This window comes from Crinia signifera, chromosome 1, assembly GCF_055691185.1.
Source record: "Crinia signifera chromosome 1, ASM5569118v1, whole genome shotgun sequence".
NCBI lineage: Eukaryota > Metazoa > Chordata > Amphibia > Anura > Myobatrachidae > Crinia > Crinia signifera.
The window spans coordinates 439,298,405-439,315,148 of NC_139217.1; the positions used below are offsets into that span (position 1 = coordinate 439,298,405).

Below are 16,744 nucleotides of genomic sequence, written 5' to 3' on the forward strand. Positions count from 1 at the left end.
ACCATGTACACAAGCCCAGAGACATATGATTGCTGCATAGAAAAAATAACCCAAGCATTTTTAAATACTATAAAAAAACATTGTGTTCGTAGCACACTCTAGAAACAATGATTCACAGCATAAAAAGCTACATTTTTATTACATGAGACTAAAATCATTCCTGCTATTTTAAGGATGCTTTACCAGACAAAGCAATACAATCATCTCCCTCAATATCAAGACCTGTTACTTGGTTACTCATCTCTCTATACTAGAACCACAATGACGAGTATCACAGGTCATTGAGTTTACATCAGTAAATACAACATTTCACAGTTTATTTGGTGATAAATGTAGCAATTAAGTAAAAAAAGAGCAAATACATTAATTTACTTTCTGATGCTATGAGGACATTGGAGTGTTAATTATTTTCTTCTGTTATACAGTAAAAAACAGGTTAACAGAGGACAAACACAATCTCACAAGAGATAAATGATTTCTATGGAGTGTAGAACAGGATTTTATTTGTAAGGCATGTTCTGGAATGGGGGAGGTGCAATGTGTTGTGCATCGCCATCACATACCAATGTGATTCAATGTAGTCTTGACAAGAGCGCAACTACCATAGATGCAAGGGGTGCAGCCATACCTCCCAACTTCTTGGGAGCCGGAGGAGGGACAGGGGGATGCGCGCCAAAGGCGTGGCCTAATTAAAGGGGTGTGGCCTATGTGCATGGCTCCCCGCGAGGCCACGCCCCTGTTTTGCTGCTATGGGGGCATGACCCAGAGGCTCTGTGAGCCTCTAGCCATGCCCTCAGCCCCCTGGCTGCAGGAATAGACGATGTGCGCATGCACACAACGTTAATTCACCGCTGCTCACCAGCCGACAGGGGGGACTCCCAACAGACCCCCTCACCACGGGACACTGCCGGCCGTGGGAGGGACGCGGGAATGTCCCCGAAACCCGGGATATTTCCGCGGTTTTCGGGACTTTTGGGAGGTATGATGCAGCTGCTATGGGGCCAAGAGCTGAACGGGGCCCATCTTTACTGTCTAAGTAATATGTTTTAATACATTTATCACCATCAGTTGCTAAATAGGGGGTCCTTGAAAACTTTTGCTATGGGGCCTATGAATATCTAGTTACGCTCTGGGTCCTGATGCTACATTGCCCTTCTTTAATGGTGGGTACACACTATGCGTTTCGCAGCACCGCGGATATCGTTAACGATATTGGTGGTACTCCCTGATGAACAATACAGGGCATACACACTAAACAATATCATTAATGATATCATTTAGTGACATCACCTGGCCCCGTTGAACACTGTCATTGACAATAAGGGCAGATTTGACTGCATGTTCAGATGACAGAGGATCGTAAACGCAGAGCTGCTGGGGAGGAAGCATGCTTTGGGGAGTGGAAACCTGAAGTTTTCTGGGAGTGTCAGAACAAATGCAGAGGTGCCCAAGCAGGGTGGTTCTCTGACATCAGTTCCCACTCTGCAGCACATTGGAGTAAGTACGGGAGTCTGGGGGAGCGGTAACAGCCCTGTAAATTGGTCTTTTTATACACTGCACACTGTATGGAATACAGTATTAATATTTAACAGTACAGATGGTCTATAGTATACGCCGTTTCAAACATTTAAATAAGATAAGTGGTCAGGAAAAGGTTAAACATATCATAATAAATAAATACATAGACATAATACAACCAGTACTGCACTTTCTAAGCTCACAATCTCCCACTTCATGGTAAGGCTCCTGTCTCTTCCTCCTGGCAGCTGCTCTCTGGTCCATTGTGATGTTTGAGGGCTCAGATCCACACATACAGTAAATGTGGTAGAAGAAGCTGGTACACTAGGCATGTGCAGCAGCTCTGCTCTGTCCCTTACACTGCATGATGTGGTGGCAGCTCTACTGATCATATTATATACCAGTGCTATTGTTGTCATAATATACTTGCACTTGCCAGGAGGAGGTTTTTTTTCAGACAACCAGAACCCCCCCCCCCCCCCCCCTGCGTTTGCTTATGCCACCCACTGTCCTGGTCGCCGTGGGTGCACCCACCTAGCGTATGCACATGTTCATGCACAGTACAGAAACATTGGTCCCCGTGTGAACACAGCCCTGCTGCAAACTGACTAGAATAAGGTCCATTGTCCTTAAGCGGGAAATATGTTTAGTGATAAAACTGCATCAAAAGTAGAATCCTCTGGAATATCAGATGCAAATCATTAATGTCATACTTTTGTAAATTTTATTCAGTGACACACGGGCAGATTTATTAAGCTTGGTGAAGTGATAAAGTGTCTGGTTTTTATCACCAGCCAATAGGCTCCTCACTGTGAAGTTACAGGCTTGGTTTGAAAAATGACAGGTAGGAGCTGATTGGCCGGTGATAAAAACCAGACACTTTATCACTTCACCGAGCTTAATAAATCTACCCCCCACTTACCAAAACATAGGTTTTCATAGGAGGTATAGTAGGTTGTGGAAGGAATAGATCATGTGGTTTATTGACAATTCAGATTTTACTATGATTTTAGTTCAGTTCTGTGGATTTTCAAAATAGATGTAACACTGACAGTAATCAGCCTGATTTATTCTACACTGTGAACTATAATTGTATTATAAACTTCAGCGGCAGTAATTCCGTATTCTCTCATAAGCCATTTAAGATCAGAAGAAGACATTTAATAAACATTCATTAAAAAGTCATTAGTAAATAATTGAGAGTACAGAAAGTAGTGAGTGAGATGAATGTATTGTGCATAGGGTTATCCATATTGCACATGGCTGGACATATCCAGTGCCTTATTAAGCAATAGGCTAAGTAGGCTGCAGCCTAGGGCACCAGCACTCGGGGGAGGAGGGCCTTGCAGGTGACAGCTGAGGAATACAGTGAAGGCCTAATTTATTCCATGCTTGTTAGCTATCACACGTTCTGATGTACTGTGGGGGGTAAAGTTCTGAAGGTGACTGCCAGATGTTAACTTCTTAAGGTGACTGGCAGATGGCTGTGCCAATGTAACGTACTGATGGAAACATTACTTTATGTACATTGTGCTATGTATTGAATTTGTGGGGGAGAAGGTGAGCCCCCCCTCCCCCCACCATTGAATAGGGTGAATCTGATTTTCAGTTAAAAAGATTCACTGCAAGGAGTGAAAACAGCCCGATTCGCAAACCCCAATGCCGGAAGGAAATCCCCAGCACTATGCAGCACATACAGTGCCCCGTTCTCCGCTCTAGTTATGCAAGGGTGAGGAGAGAGAGGTACTGTATGCAAAGTGCCGGGGATTTGTTTCCAGCATCGGAGTTTGCCCATGGCCGCTCGCCAGAACCGGCGGATCGCAAAGCAGGGGAGGCCCCAGACAGGCGAGGCGCTCTCCCTACTCTTCTAAACACGCTGCTTCTGTGTGCTGCTGCCGGACACCGCTGATTGACAGGAAGCAGCGGCAATGCCAGCATGAAGAATGGGACCCTCAATAAGCAGTTCCCGGCTGTCCACCCCCTCCTGGGAGTTTGGCGGCCGTGCAAAGCCATGTTTAGTTAATGATTGCCAAAGTCCTAGTTCAGATGGCATTCTGCACAGCCTCTGAACTCGGGCACATTACATCCCGCCTGTCACGCTCTTAGAAGCACCAGCCGTAGAGTAACGTAGGCTGGGTGCTTTAACGTATGGGGGTTGCATCCACGACAGAATGGAGTGAAACAAGTGAGATAAAATTAAACTGATTTAATAAAGATATTGCAAGACAATGATACTGATGGCATAAAAGATATATGGCAGATATGCAAATATAAAGTCAATAGTCCAATATATTATTGCAGAAGATGATGATGCTTGGTCTTTGAAAGAATATTGTGATATTGTTTGAAGAGTTGTAGGATTAATAAAGAATCGGATTGGATATTTTGAAGAAAGAAGGATTGGTTGAAGATTGGATGATTGTATTTAAGATTGGATGATTAGATTGAGGATTGGATGATTGGATTGAAGTTTGGATGATTGGATTGAGGATTGGATGATTGGATTGAGAATTGGATGATTGGATGATGATTGGATTGAGAGTTGGATGAGGATTGGATGATTGGATTGAGAATTGGATGATTAATTTGAGAATAGGATGATTGAGTTGAAGCTTGGATGAGCGAATGAAGATTGGAGGTAACTGGATAAAGAAATAAATGAAGAAGACTTGTCCTTGCTGAGTATGGTCGTAGCTGCAGACAGAGGTGACCGTGGAAGTAACCATCGGGAATGAAAGCAAGGTGAGACCCCTTGGAAGGGCTGACCTTGCTGGATCCTCTTTGGTGGTAGGGAGTCCTTGGCACTTGGAGCAGTAGACGACCAGCAGAGAATCTTCAGTGAGGATGCTCAGGATGGTAGCAGATAGCTACAGAGCCAGGCTGGAGCAATGATGCTGAGGGATCGACATCATTGTACTGACTGCCGGACTACCCCGGCCAGTCAGTACTTAACAGGTGAACTGTGCAGCAATAGGTCAGGCAATCTGACAGGGGAGGCGGAGCCGCACAGGAGAGGCTGAGGTTACCAACAAGATGAGCCCGCCAGTGAGGGCGACAGATTACAGCCGGCCTGGATTGTACGCAGCTGCGCAACCAGGGCCGTCTTAGCGTATGGGCTTGATGGGCAGTTGCCCAGGGGCCCCATAACCCTAGGGGCCCAATGCCCAGGGTCGGTGCTCTGTCTGGCGGCCACTATAAATAAATAAATAAAAATGAAAGCTACCTGACTCCGATTTCTGGCTGGCTGCCAGTTTCGGAGAGCACAGTCTGCTCCTTGGATGCGGCTCCTCCCTCATGCATATTTAATGAGCGGCTGCCCGGATGTAAAGACGTCATGGTCACGCCACTCATTACATTTTGCAGTTGCACCGCATCAGCAAAGTGCGGAGGCAGGACGACGGACACCACCGCGGCCCGCTAACAACGTGTGGAGCTGGCTAGCATGCTGCGCAGAAGCAGATATCTTCTTTGGAGCAGGTGGGTGGCTGGAGTCACGGGCGGCTACCCCTGCCGCTGCCTGCTTGTAATGAGGTCGGGAGTGGGACTCAGAGAGTGGCGTAACTGCAGGGAGTGCAGCTGCTATGGGGCCCAAGCTGATCCAGGGGCCCGTTGCTCCCCCATCACTGTCACTGACCTAGTCACTACCCATCCTTCTGCTTTACCCCTGCCTGCCCTATATCATTCCCAGTGGCTGCGCCGCCGTCCCATGCCCTAGTTCAGCAGTGGTGGGAGAATAAGACACTGCTGCTTGCAACTCTGAAGCCAGAGGCGCTGCGTGGGAGACCATGCAGCTCGAGCCTGGCACCAAAGTGCAGAGACTCTGCAAACTGCCTGGTGTCAATGGGCAGAAGACCCGGTGGCCGGCAGCGCTGTGCAGAAGAATACCAGTGGTGCTGTGCAGGTATCTCAGAGTGATTGACCCCTGAGACCTGACCGTTAATAAATATAATGGACATCATGGGAGGAGGGCAGGTTATCAACTTGCAGCTTAATGATTTCTAAATGCGCTTGGTCATGTACATGACATATGGGGACACTGGAGGTTATTTTATTTTATGCTTGCAGCTTTCTTTCCGTGCTTGGGCATGCACATGCCATGTGGGGACATCATCTTTGTTGAGGGGATGGGCATCATTTTCTCTCTGGAAAGAAAATGGTGTCCATCCTCTTAACAAACATGAAACATGTCCCCACATGGCATGTGCATGCCCAAGCACATAAAGAAAGCTGCAAGCATAAAATAAAATAATCTCCAGTCCTCCAATGTCCCCATATGTCATGTGCATGCCCAAGCACGGGTGAGTTGTCCACCACTTTGCCCCGACTGTTGCCGTTAATACCATGCATGGTGAAGAGAGGGAGCGAAGAGGCGGAGGTTTAATCCCCAGTGACAACGGGCATGTAAACCCTGGCAAAGAGCATGCAACACCTGGCATTGAGCACAAAACCCTTTTGTTTGCATCAAGCTAGAAACCCTTGGCATCAAGCAAGAGACCCCTGGTATCTAGCAAGAAACCTATAGCAACAAGCATGTAAGCACCACTTATGTGGCATAATACTTAATAGACATTACAGCATATGTTATTATATGTAATGGGCATTACAGTGTGTGGCATGTGTAATGGCCATTCCGGTGTTTGGCATAACACATAATGGGCATTACCGCGTGTGGTATACTATGTAATAGTTATTACAGTGTGACGCATAACGTGTAATGGCCTTATGGCATATGGTATAATATGTAACAGGTGTGTGACATGTTATAGGCATTAGGGTGTAATTTTTTCAGCGCACTGTTTTTTGTTTGTCTGGCTCCTATACTTAAAAAAAATTATGTCAAGCACCTGGCCTGTACAGAGATTATAATTTTTTTTTCTAAGACCTGTTTTATGCTATTTTTATGTGCTCTAGCAGATTGCCATGTGGGGACATGTTGTTTAAGTGGGTGCAATTTTGCTTCTAGAGATATAAATATATATTTATCTCTATATATCTATTACAGGTTTTTGTTTTTTTCTTTCTTTTTGTTATACACCTGGTTAGTTTGTGCAGCAAACATGGAAGAACAGGAGGTTGTTTATGTGCATGGACAGAGTGCATTGTGGGGTCCGGGCGGGTACAAGTTTGTTGAGTGGGTGCCATTTTCTCTCAGTCTCTCTCTCACTCTCCCTCCTATTATATATATTTTTTTGAATGTACATATTTGATCGGGGCCCCGCTGCACTGTTTTGCCTGGGGGCCCATAATGCTCTTAAGATGGCCCTGTGCGCAACGCCGGCATTCAGTCAGAGAGCTAACAAGGCACAAACACACATGGCGGCACGCCACTCATACCCTGCATTGAAGCGGAGCACATAGCGCCAGTATCACCACGCGATGACAATGCGGCCACATGTACCCCACCGGAGCCAGGGACACAAGCAGAGGTGAGCGCCATGGTTCTATAAGTGCAGCTAGAGAGCCTAGGGCTGAGTACAGCACAGGGGTTTTGGGTAAACGCCATGGTGGATGTGACACCACCCAATAAATCCATTTGATTTCACCAATTTGCCTGAATGACCCTTTTTGACCATTTTCCAGCATTTAGAAGGAAATGTTTGATGGTCCTTTGCACCCGTACATTAACAGATTTTCCTTCCAATCAGCCAACTAGCATGGCTGTAACAATAATCTCTAGGGGGTAAATTCAGTAACGCAATGGCAAGTGGCGCTGAATTTTGGATAATTTTGTGTGGCATAATGTGAATTTGGACTCATTCCATGTGAATTTTGGCTTATTCTGTTCAGAACAATGTGAATTTTGACTCCTTCAATGTGAATTTTCACTCATTCCGTGTGGCATAATGAGACATTTGCCTCAATCTGTGTGACATAATATGTAAGGGGCACGTACAAAGGGTCTACTATTGTGTTGCATGATGTGTAAAAGGGGTATATGGTGTGCTATAATTCATTCAAAGACACACACCCTTTTTCTGGAGTGCGACCCTGGAATATTTGCTGGAAGTGTTAAGTAGCCCCCCAGCTTAAATAATTGCCAACCCCTGCTCTAGTCTCTAGTTCCTCTTTCACTTAAAACAGAAGTAACTCAGGAGGGCAGCCTGGCACTCTTCGTGGTATATGCCCTTTACTTTGCATGTAGAAGCCTTCATCAAAGAATTCCAGGAAAAACTTTCACCAGCAGGGAGGGCAATACACTGTAGTTACTATTGCTATATACAGTATGTTAATAATGTATTCATAATTATTTACTACATGACTTTGCCTTTGTTTTAATGCGGTTTAAGCTTTTTTTCTGTGGTTTGTTCTTCACAAGGACATTTTGAGCCGGTTTCTGCTAATTAGCTCATTGGAGGATAATGTGTTACTTGTACATTTGTATGTCCTTGATAAAGATCTGATCACATGTGTCATCTCATTATTGACACTTCACAAATTGTCAACCTTATGGCCCTTATTCTGGTTCACTCGCAAGGGCAAATTCTTTCTCGAATGGACAAAACCATTTGCACTGCAGTGGGGGGGGGGGCAGATGTAGCATGTGCAGAGAGAATTAAATACTGCAGTGGATTCATGGTTTTTACCACAAGTTAGGCTTTAGCCCTTAATTAGAAAATATTACAGGAGAAAAGCAAACAAACAGGGGCGGATTGATTACTGAATCCAGTCCGGGCATGGGGTGTGGTTACGCTAATGACCCGGCTGGGGGGGGGGGGTACTGCCAATTACCCGGCTTTGGTGCCACGCTGCCTGCGACCGTTTCCGCCCACCACCGCGCTCAAGCGACCCGCAGCCATCTTCACACTGGTCAAAGCCGCGGCCATATTTATTGTGGGCGGCCAGGAATTGGTTGGTGGCCATATTTACTGTGGTCAGCCAGGAGTTGGTGGCTGCGGCCGCTAACCACTGTGGTAGTGCGGTCTGCAGCCCACGGCCCAGCCAGGGGAGAAAGCAGCCAAATCTGGACCGGCCCACCGGAAAATGTCAATCTTCCCCTGCAAAAAAATAATCCCCAAGTGACTACCCTGGGATAAAACAAAAGGGCGGCGTAGATGGACCTCTCCTCTACCCAGACGCAGAGCCCGGTGGTGCTGCAGATGCCACATTCTGGACTCTGCAAGCCTTCCCCAATGTTCATGCAGCCCACATCTCACTCTGTGGGGCCAATTCAGACCTGGTCAGGCACAGGTCCAAATTCATCCCCGTCCCCGATGGGGGGTTCTGCATATGCGCATAGGTGATAATGCATGTGATGTTAACCTGCTCGCTAGGCAGTGAATATACACAGCCTGATATATATGAGGGCCCTGTCTGCATCTTAAAGGGATCTACATGAAAGTATTCCAAAATAGGGGGAAAAAATGGAAATCCCGGAATCCAAAATGCTTTTGGTCACAAGTACAACCATTTCAGATATAGGTAGGGTGACCAACTCATCCCTTTAATCCAGGACACATATTAATTACACAGGTTCTGTGGCAGTTTAAAACCAGGTGAAATGGAGTCTTGAGGTGTGGCAGTTTAAAAGCAGGTGAAAGCCAGCCACAGAACCTGTGTAATTAATGTGTCCCGGATTAAAGGGATGAGTTGGTCACCCTAGATATAGGAGACTTGACCTGTATTATGAATAAATTATAATGTTGGAATGACTTGAATAAAGCTCATTTTAGACACTGTTCAAACCAAATTCCTAATGATTTTCTCCAGGTTGCACGCCATTGATGCACTCTGTATCAGGACGTCAGGTTGATACAGTGAAGCTGTTACTGAAAATGGGAGCTAATATAAACACCCAAGATGCCTGTGGACGAACGAGCCTGTCACTAGCCACTTATCTGGTAGGCAAATGTCTATCTTCTAACCTTATGCCTCAAGATTTCCCAGCAGGTCATGTTCTCAGGATTTTCTGTCTGCGGATTAATTACTGACCTATGCAGGATTACAGAAATCATGAAAACATGACCCGTTGGTGGTACTCGAGGACTGGAGCTGAGAACGGCTGTTCTGGAGAGTGAAAGAAAACAATAACAGACGCCTTTGAAATGGGTTTATCATGATTGTTCAACAGTCAAAGGGGTCTATTCAATGCCAAGGACGAGCGGCGACAGCGAGCAGGGCTTCCTGCTCGCTGTCACCACTCACCCTGTCAGTATTCAACTCACCCCCCTCATATGCCAATTCCCCCTCGCTCTGTTTTTTGAGCGAGGGGGAATCGGAGTATGCGGCTGCAGAAGCATCGAGACTTGCTGCTAAATACAGCGGGTTCGCTGCATTAGCCGCGGGTCTCGCTGTTTGGGGAATCCTGGAACAATGAATAAGGCAAGCGGTCGGCGAGGGGGTTAATCAGCGAGGATCGCTGGTTTTCTGCGATCCTCGCTGTTTAACCCCCTCGCCGGCCGTGGTGAGTGGCATTGAATACTACCCAAAATGTCAACCGCAGATTGCAGACTATTTAAAGCAATTGACCTTTTTGACTGCCAATTGTCAACTACCTCACTTTGAATTTTTTATTTGATTTTGAAACTAGTTTTTCTTTGTGTCATTTTTTAAAAATATTTATTTATTGGTAAGTTGAAACTTTCTTTTCCAGGACGGTATCACTGGATCCTCTGAGTATTGTCCATCTGCCCTGACTATTTTATTTAGGAATTGCTATATGTGGAGTAATTAAAACCTGATCACACGGCCGCGAATTCCCAGCATCCAGCGTTCAGTTAAGCCACCGCCCCACTAGTGTAACATTCCGCCTTACAAATTAATATGCTCGCTGTGCTAAAGGATAAGTACGGCTACACATCTGTTCGCATCCATGAAATTAACCATCCATCGTAACCAGCTCACCATATTATTTATTTATTAACAGTATCTTATATAGCGCACACATATACCGCAGCGCTGTACAGAGTATAGTTGAACATTCACATCAGTCCCTGCCCCAGTGGAGCTTACAATCTATATTCCCTACCACATGTACACGTACACAAAGACATTCTAGGGTTAATTTTTGTTGGAAGCCAATTGACCTACCAGTATATTTTTGGATTGTGGGAGGAAACCGGAGTACCCGGAGGAATCCTGCACATGGCTTGTGGATAGAAAGAGTAGCAGGACGTCATTTCAGGATGGCCTCACGCATGCGTACTGTGGGCAGTATGCATGCCAAATTTATCCACAACCGCCACTGTGCGAACAGCCATGTGGTCTGGTCTGAATTACTCCCTATGCCCCTGAGTACCCTACAAAGTGGCATTTCATGTACTGGACTAGCAGGGAAGAGACCTGCCTGGGCATTAGCAAGAGACTGTCTTCCTTTCACAATAGGGTTATCAATAATAAATGATTTTATATTTACAATCGTACTTCCAGTTTACACAGTGTATTATATCTGACAAGATCAAGAACAATGCAAACCTCAGACATAGAGTGCGGAAATGAATGTGTAGGTAATGCAGTAACGTGTCTCTCCCTTTCAATGATACAGACTATGGTATGTTGTCCCCTACTTGCAGGGGTGGCTGGAAGGCTGTGTCAGTCTGCTCAGGAATGGAGCCAAGCAGAATATACCTGATAAAAATGGAAGACTTCCTCTGCACGCAGCCACTGCGGAAGCTGACGTCAGGTACAGGCAGAATGTTGCTTAATACTGTTTCGCTATGTACTTGTAGCATCAGTTTTATGTTATCTTGTAACCACAAATCCACATAATCATGAGCTCAGTGCTGCCACGTAATCATGAGCTCAGTGCCGCCACGTAATCATGAGCTCAGTGCCGCCACGTAATCATGAGCTCGGTGCCGCCACGTAATCATGAGCTCAGTGCCGCCACATAATCATGAGCTCAGTGCCGCCACATAATCATGAGCTCAGTGCCGCCACATAATCATGCGCTCAGTGCCGCCACGTAATCATGAGCTCAGTGCCGCCACGTAATCATGAGCTCAGTGCCGCCACGTAAACATGAGCTCAGTGCCGCCACGTAAACATGAGCTCAGTGCCGCCACGTAATCATGAGTTCAGTGCTGCCACGTAATCATGAGCTCAGTGCCGCCACGTAATCATGGGCTCAGTGCCGCCACGTAATCATGAGCTCAGTGCCTCCACATAATCATGAGCTGAGTGCCGCCACGTAATCATGAGCTGAGTGCCGCCACGTAATCATGAGCTCAGTGCCGCCACGTAATCATGAGCTCAGTGCCGCCACGTAATCATGAGCTCAGTGCCGCCACGTAATCATGCGCTCAGTGCCGCCACGTAATCATGAGCTCAGTGCCGCCATGTAATCATGAGCTCAGTGCCGCCACGTAATTATGAGCTCAGTGCCGCCACGTAATCATGAGCTCAGTGCCGCCACGTAATCATGAGCTCAGTGCCACCAGGTGATCATGAGCTCAGTGCCCCTATGTAATCATGAGCTCAGTGCCGCCACGTAATCATGAGCTCAGTGACGCCAGGTGATCATGAGCTCAGTGCCGCCACGTAATCATGAGCATGCATCTGACGCATGTACACGTGTAGAAATGCGCATGGGCAGAAAAAAAACATCGGTTCTCTGTGCACGCGAGCGGAGGACAGTATGAACCAAAATAAGGGCCTGTATGTAGAGATTTTTAAAGTATCCTTTTTTTACTGATTCTGTATTACTGTAACTGCAACTATTTTTGTTTGTCTGTTTCGACATAGGCTCCTATCTGTGCTGCTACAACAGTCCACGCTAAGTGAGATTAACCATCAGGACAATGAGGTGAGTAGTGCTGAATGAAAGTTGGTTTGCTTGCAGCTTGCACATAGAATGAATAGTAGAGATGAGCGGGTTCAGTTTTACTCGGCTTTACTTGGATCTGTATTGGAATGAGAGGGACAGAGTGAGATACATGGGGGGGGGGCGGTTAAGATAAGAGGGTGATGGCTGTCACAACCATTTCAAAACCATGCTCTTCCTTCAATCTGCCCCTCTAAACCTCTACCCCCTTCCCTTCTATATCCCCCTCCTCCTCTACCCCCCCCCTTCATCCTATACCTCCCCTTTTGTCCTCTACCCCTTTTGTCTTCTACATCCTCTCATCCTCGACCTCCACCAACCATCGTCCTCTACCCCCTCTCCTACTCTACTCTACTCCCCCCCCCCCCCCCATGTACTCTACTCCACTCTCTCACAGTGGCGTAACTATTAATTTTTCTCCCCCCTGCCAAAAATGTTGGCAGCGCCCCCCCCCCCCCCCCCCCAAAAAAAATAATAATAATTCAGTGGGTAACTATAGCCCCGCAGACCCCCTGGCGCCCACACTTTCTCTGCGCCTCCCGCCATGGCGGGGGCTGCAGAGCTATAGTTACGCCACTGTTCTCTCATCCTCTGAAGATGGTGGTAGCCTGTTATAACCTATGAAAGTGGTGGGGAACCTTTTTTGTGGCAAGGGTTGTTTGTAATGGGTAAAACTCCTTCGGGGGCCATACATGAAAATGCTGCTTACAAATTGCCCCGCTGCAGCCGTCCCACGCTCCGGCGGCTGCCACTGAATAGGACTCTGTCTCCGGCTGCTGCTGATTAAGAGGCATCTCGTAAGAACTACCGACCTCTTGCGAGAACTCGCCCGTACTTGACTCTCGGCCAGACCGCTGAGTGGGTGGGCGGGCCACTCAGACTGGTTACGGGACGTTTACTGCCCGTGGGCCGGAGGTTCCCCCACCCCTGGCCTATGGGCTACATATTGTGGATGTAGTGCCGGGTGATTACCATGGAACCCTCCTTCAGAAATGTCAGCTGTGTATGTGCATAGCAGCCCCAGCAGCTCATTGAGCAGATCGGCATGAACCCCCAATTAGTATATACCTTTGCATGGCATGGCTTGCTTTGATCACCATGCTTCGGGCACGGTGCCACGCTATGCACGCAGTATTATATTCTCCCTCTTTGCCAACATGGATGGTGAAGTAAAAACAAGCCAGTTAAAAAAAAAAATCAGGAAAAAATCATGTTGACTTTTTCACGGGTCTACCTTTTTCATGTTGACCTTTCACCCTGTCGACCTATTGCATGTCGACCTTTTGGGGTAGACCTATTGACTGTCTATCTAGACACTGTAGATCTAAGAACTGGAACCACCTATCAGGGCCTGGGTCCCTGCGGGTGTTATAAATTCCTACAGCTGAAGTGATCTCATATTACAATGCGATCTTGGGTGTTAATATCAAGGGGTGCCGGACATGGTTCCGACAGTAGGGATCCCGACTGTTAAAACACCGACAGACGGGTTACCGATGGCCACCGGCCATTCTCCCTCGTGGGGGTCCAATAGAATAGGTCAGGGTTGCCGACCCTCCCGGAATTTCCGGGAGTCTCCCGAAAATCGGGTCCCCCTCCCGGCCCCCCGGAAGGGTGGGCAACCCTCCAGGATTCAGGGGGGACCCCCGCTGTCCCCCGGATCGCGGCATTAAAATGCCGCAATCCTCGGGTCTCAGAGGAGGGGGCGGAACTAAAACGGCACAATCGCGTCATTTTAGCCCCTCCCCTCCACGGAGATCCGTGAATTCGCTGGTTTAACATCATGGGGCATAGTGATGTCACTCTTAAGCCCCGCCCGCTGAGCGGCTGCTGAAACTCTCCTCTCCGGGAGAGGAGAATAATAAAGTCGGCAACCCTGGAATAGGTGGCGAGCTTAGCGAGCCACTGTGCCCGCAGCGTGGCGAGCACCATGCTGTATGAGTCCGGCCAGTCGGGATCCCGACGTCGGACTAATGACTGTCGGGATCTCGATCTCGTCGGAACCCTATACCACACCCAATATCAAGCCCAGATCGCATTGAATATGTAACAATAATAAAAGGATCCATTAAGCTCTTTTGTTTCAGTATTTTGTCTGCTTTGTCTTTGTTACCACACTGCACAGCACCGAGAATTACTTCGGCACATGAACGAAAACAATAATTATAATCAAAAAATATAGTAATAATTATTCTTTTCATTAAAGCTGGGACAATGCTGTGATTATATTCAGAGTCCTTGGAACCTTAATCTAATATTAAAAGCTAAACTTGTTATGTTTAATCACAGCCTTTTAGGCTGACCGGACCAAATTCTGTGACTGAGTAGTAATATAATTAAATGAAGTGTTCATTTAATTATATTACTTTTTAGTTATACTAGATATAAATAAAATCATTGTGATTGCAGCCAGGGGCGGATTGGGACTTCAATCCAGCTTGGGCAATATCCAATATGATCGCAATATGATCGCATGATTGTACCCGATTTTTAATTGTACAGGCACCCAGTTGCCTGATTCCTATGTTAAATGCCCCCCCAGACCCGATTTTAGATTGTACACCCACCCTGATGGGTAATGACTATGTTAAATGCCCCCCCATTGTTAACGCCACCCCACTATCAACGCCAACCTGACGCTGCGCTCGTCACGGTTCGGGCTCAGTGGCTCGCTGCGCTCACCACACTATATAAAATCAACTCCATGCCGACATGGATAGTGGGGGTATGAAAAGGTCGGAGGACGCGTACCGCTGCGCTCGCCACGCTTCGGGTTGGTGTTGATAGTGGGGTGGCGTTAACAATGGGGGGGCACTTAACATAGTCATTACCCATCAGGGTGGGGATACAATTAAAAATCGGGTCTGGGTGGGCATTTAACATGGAAATTGCATCGCATCGCATGCCATTATAATGGCATGCGATGCGATATTAAAATTGTACACTCATCCCGGGGAAAGGCTCAAATCGGGTCCCATCGCATACCTTAATTAGTGGTATGCGATGCAACGCGATGGGCGCCGTGATAATACACAAGGAAGTACCAGGGAAACATTACAAGTCATTATGATGAATGAAAATGTTTGATTGCCAATTTTTACACCTATTTTGACAAATTCACTTGGCACAGTTAAATTCCTTATGTAGGGTACACACCAGGACGACCACCGTCGTCCACGACCGATAGACGACCATGGAACGATTTCCCTTGGACTTCCCGGGAGCTCCCAGGCAGTCCACAGCAAACGATTAGCAAAAATTGTTTTTTTTTGCGGAAAGATCTAGATCCGATCCCGATGCACCCGCGATGGTTGTTAAGACGGTCGGATCTCTGGTTTTTGTTTTTTTGCAAGCACACATGCGACCGTCGTCATATTGGCCTTTGAAATTTGAATGAAGGGGCTGGACTAGCAGAGGGGGATAGGACTAGCAGAGGGGGATAGGAATAGCAGCAGCCATTTTAAACCAGTGTATTTCTGCTTTGTTACTAGTGAGGCTTGGTTTATACCTGCTGAACGCTGGACATAGCTATTTACACATTACTTTGTTTTGCCTGCCATTACAAAGTGTCTTTTAACCCTGCACTATGGAGAATGCAGTGATGGGTAGTCACCAGCAACAGTACCTGCTCTATTATGCAGTGTTGAAGCTCAGGCGTCAGAGAGCCCAGCGCAGGAGAGAAAGATCATGCTGGACAAAGCAGTGGCTACTTCAGCGTCAGACTCGTTCGCACATGCCACTGCTCAGGGACATCAGGGAAAATAACCCAGACGATTTTCGTAACTTCTTGAGGATGGATGATGCCACATTCCAGGAATTGCTGCGTCTGGTGACTCCCCACATCGAGAAGCAGGATACCAAGTATCGCATGGCTATCCCTGCTGAGGAACGGCTGGTGGTGACCCTGAGGTTTCTGGCGACAGGACGGTCTCTTGCTGACCTAAAGTTTGGATCCCTCATCTCCCTGCAAGCTTTGGGTCTCATCATCCCGGAGACCTGCAAAGCCATTGTGAAGGTGCTGCAGTACCAGTATTGCAAGGTAAGGATGAAATATACACCGTACACTTTATTGTGCAAACAAAATATTTTTATTTATAATTTAGGCCTAGGACAGAAACAGGTTTTTTAGGCCTTTCATAGGTAAAACATGTAAAATAGTAAATAGATTGTGTCAACACATTATAATACCATATATAAAAGATATTGTACAAAAACACACACTATATATAAAGATTTAAGTATGTATGACCCAGTTTAAACTTTCCCAATAAGTACGGGCTACTGTGTGGCAGAGGATGTCTGCCGCAGATAAGTAAAGGCTGCGGCCCACATGGCGCATGGCACAGATGCAATGGCCCCGGCCCCATTGATGTGCTCCATACGACATGTGAGCAGTGGCCATCACATACCTGCAGCTGAGACCATGTCTGCCGCACAGTACCCCATACTATTGGTAAAGAAAAAAGG

General features: G+C 46.8%; 1 protein-coding gene across 2 annotated transcripts in view; it reads left to right on the forward strand.

Annotated features, from left to right (window-relative positions):
• Positions 1-16,744, forward strand: part of ANKRD55 (ankyrin repeat domain 55) — a 105,088-nt gene that overhangs the window by 35,822 nt on the left and 52,522 nt on the right. For both annotated transcript variants that reach the window (XM_083153531.1, XM_083153537.1), the window contains exons 4-6: positions 9,226-9,356; positions 11,028-11,137; positions 12,199-12,259. In XM_083153531.1, the coding sequence (XP_083009657.1) occupies positions 9,226-9,356; positions 11,028-11,137; positions 12,199-12,259 (302 nt within the window). The remainder of the gene's footprint in view (positions 1-9,225; positions 9,357-11,027; positions 11,138-12,198; positions 12,260-16,744) is intronic.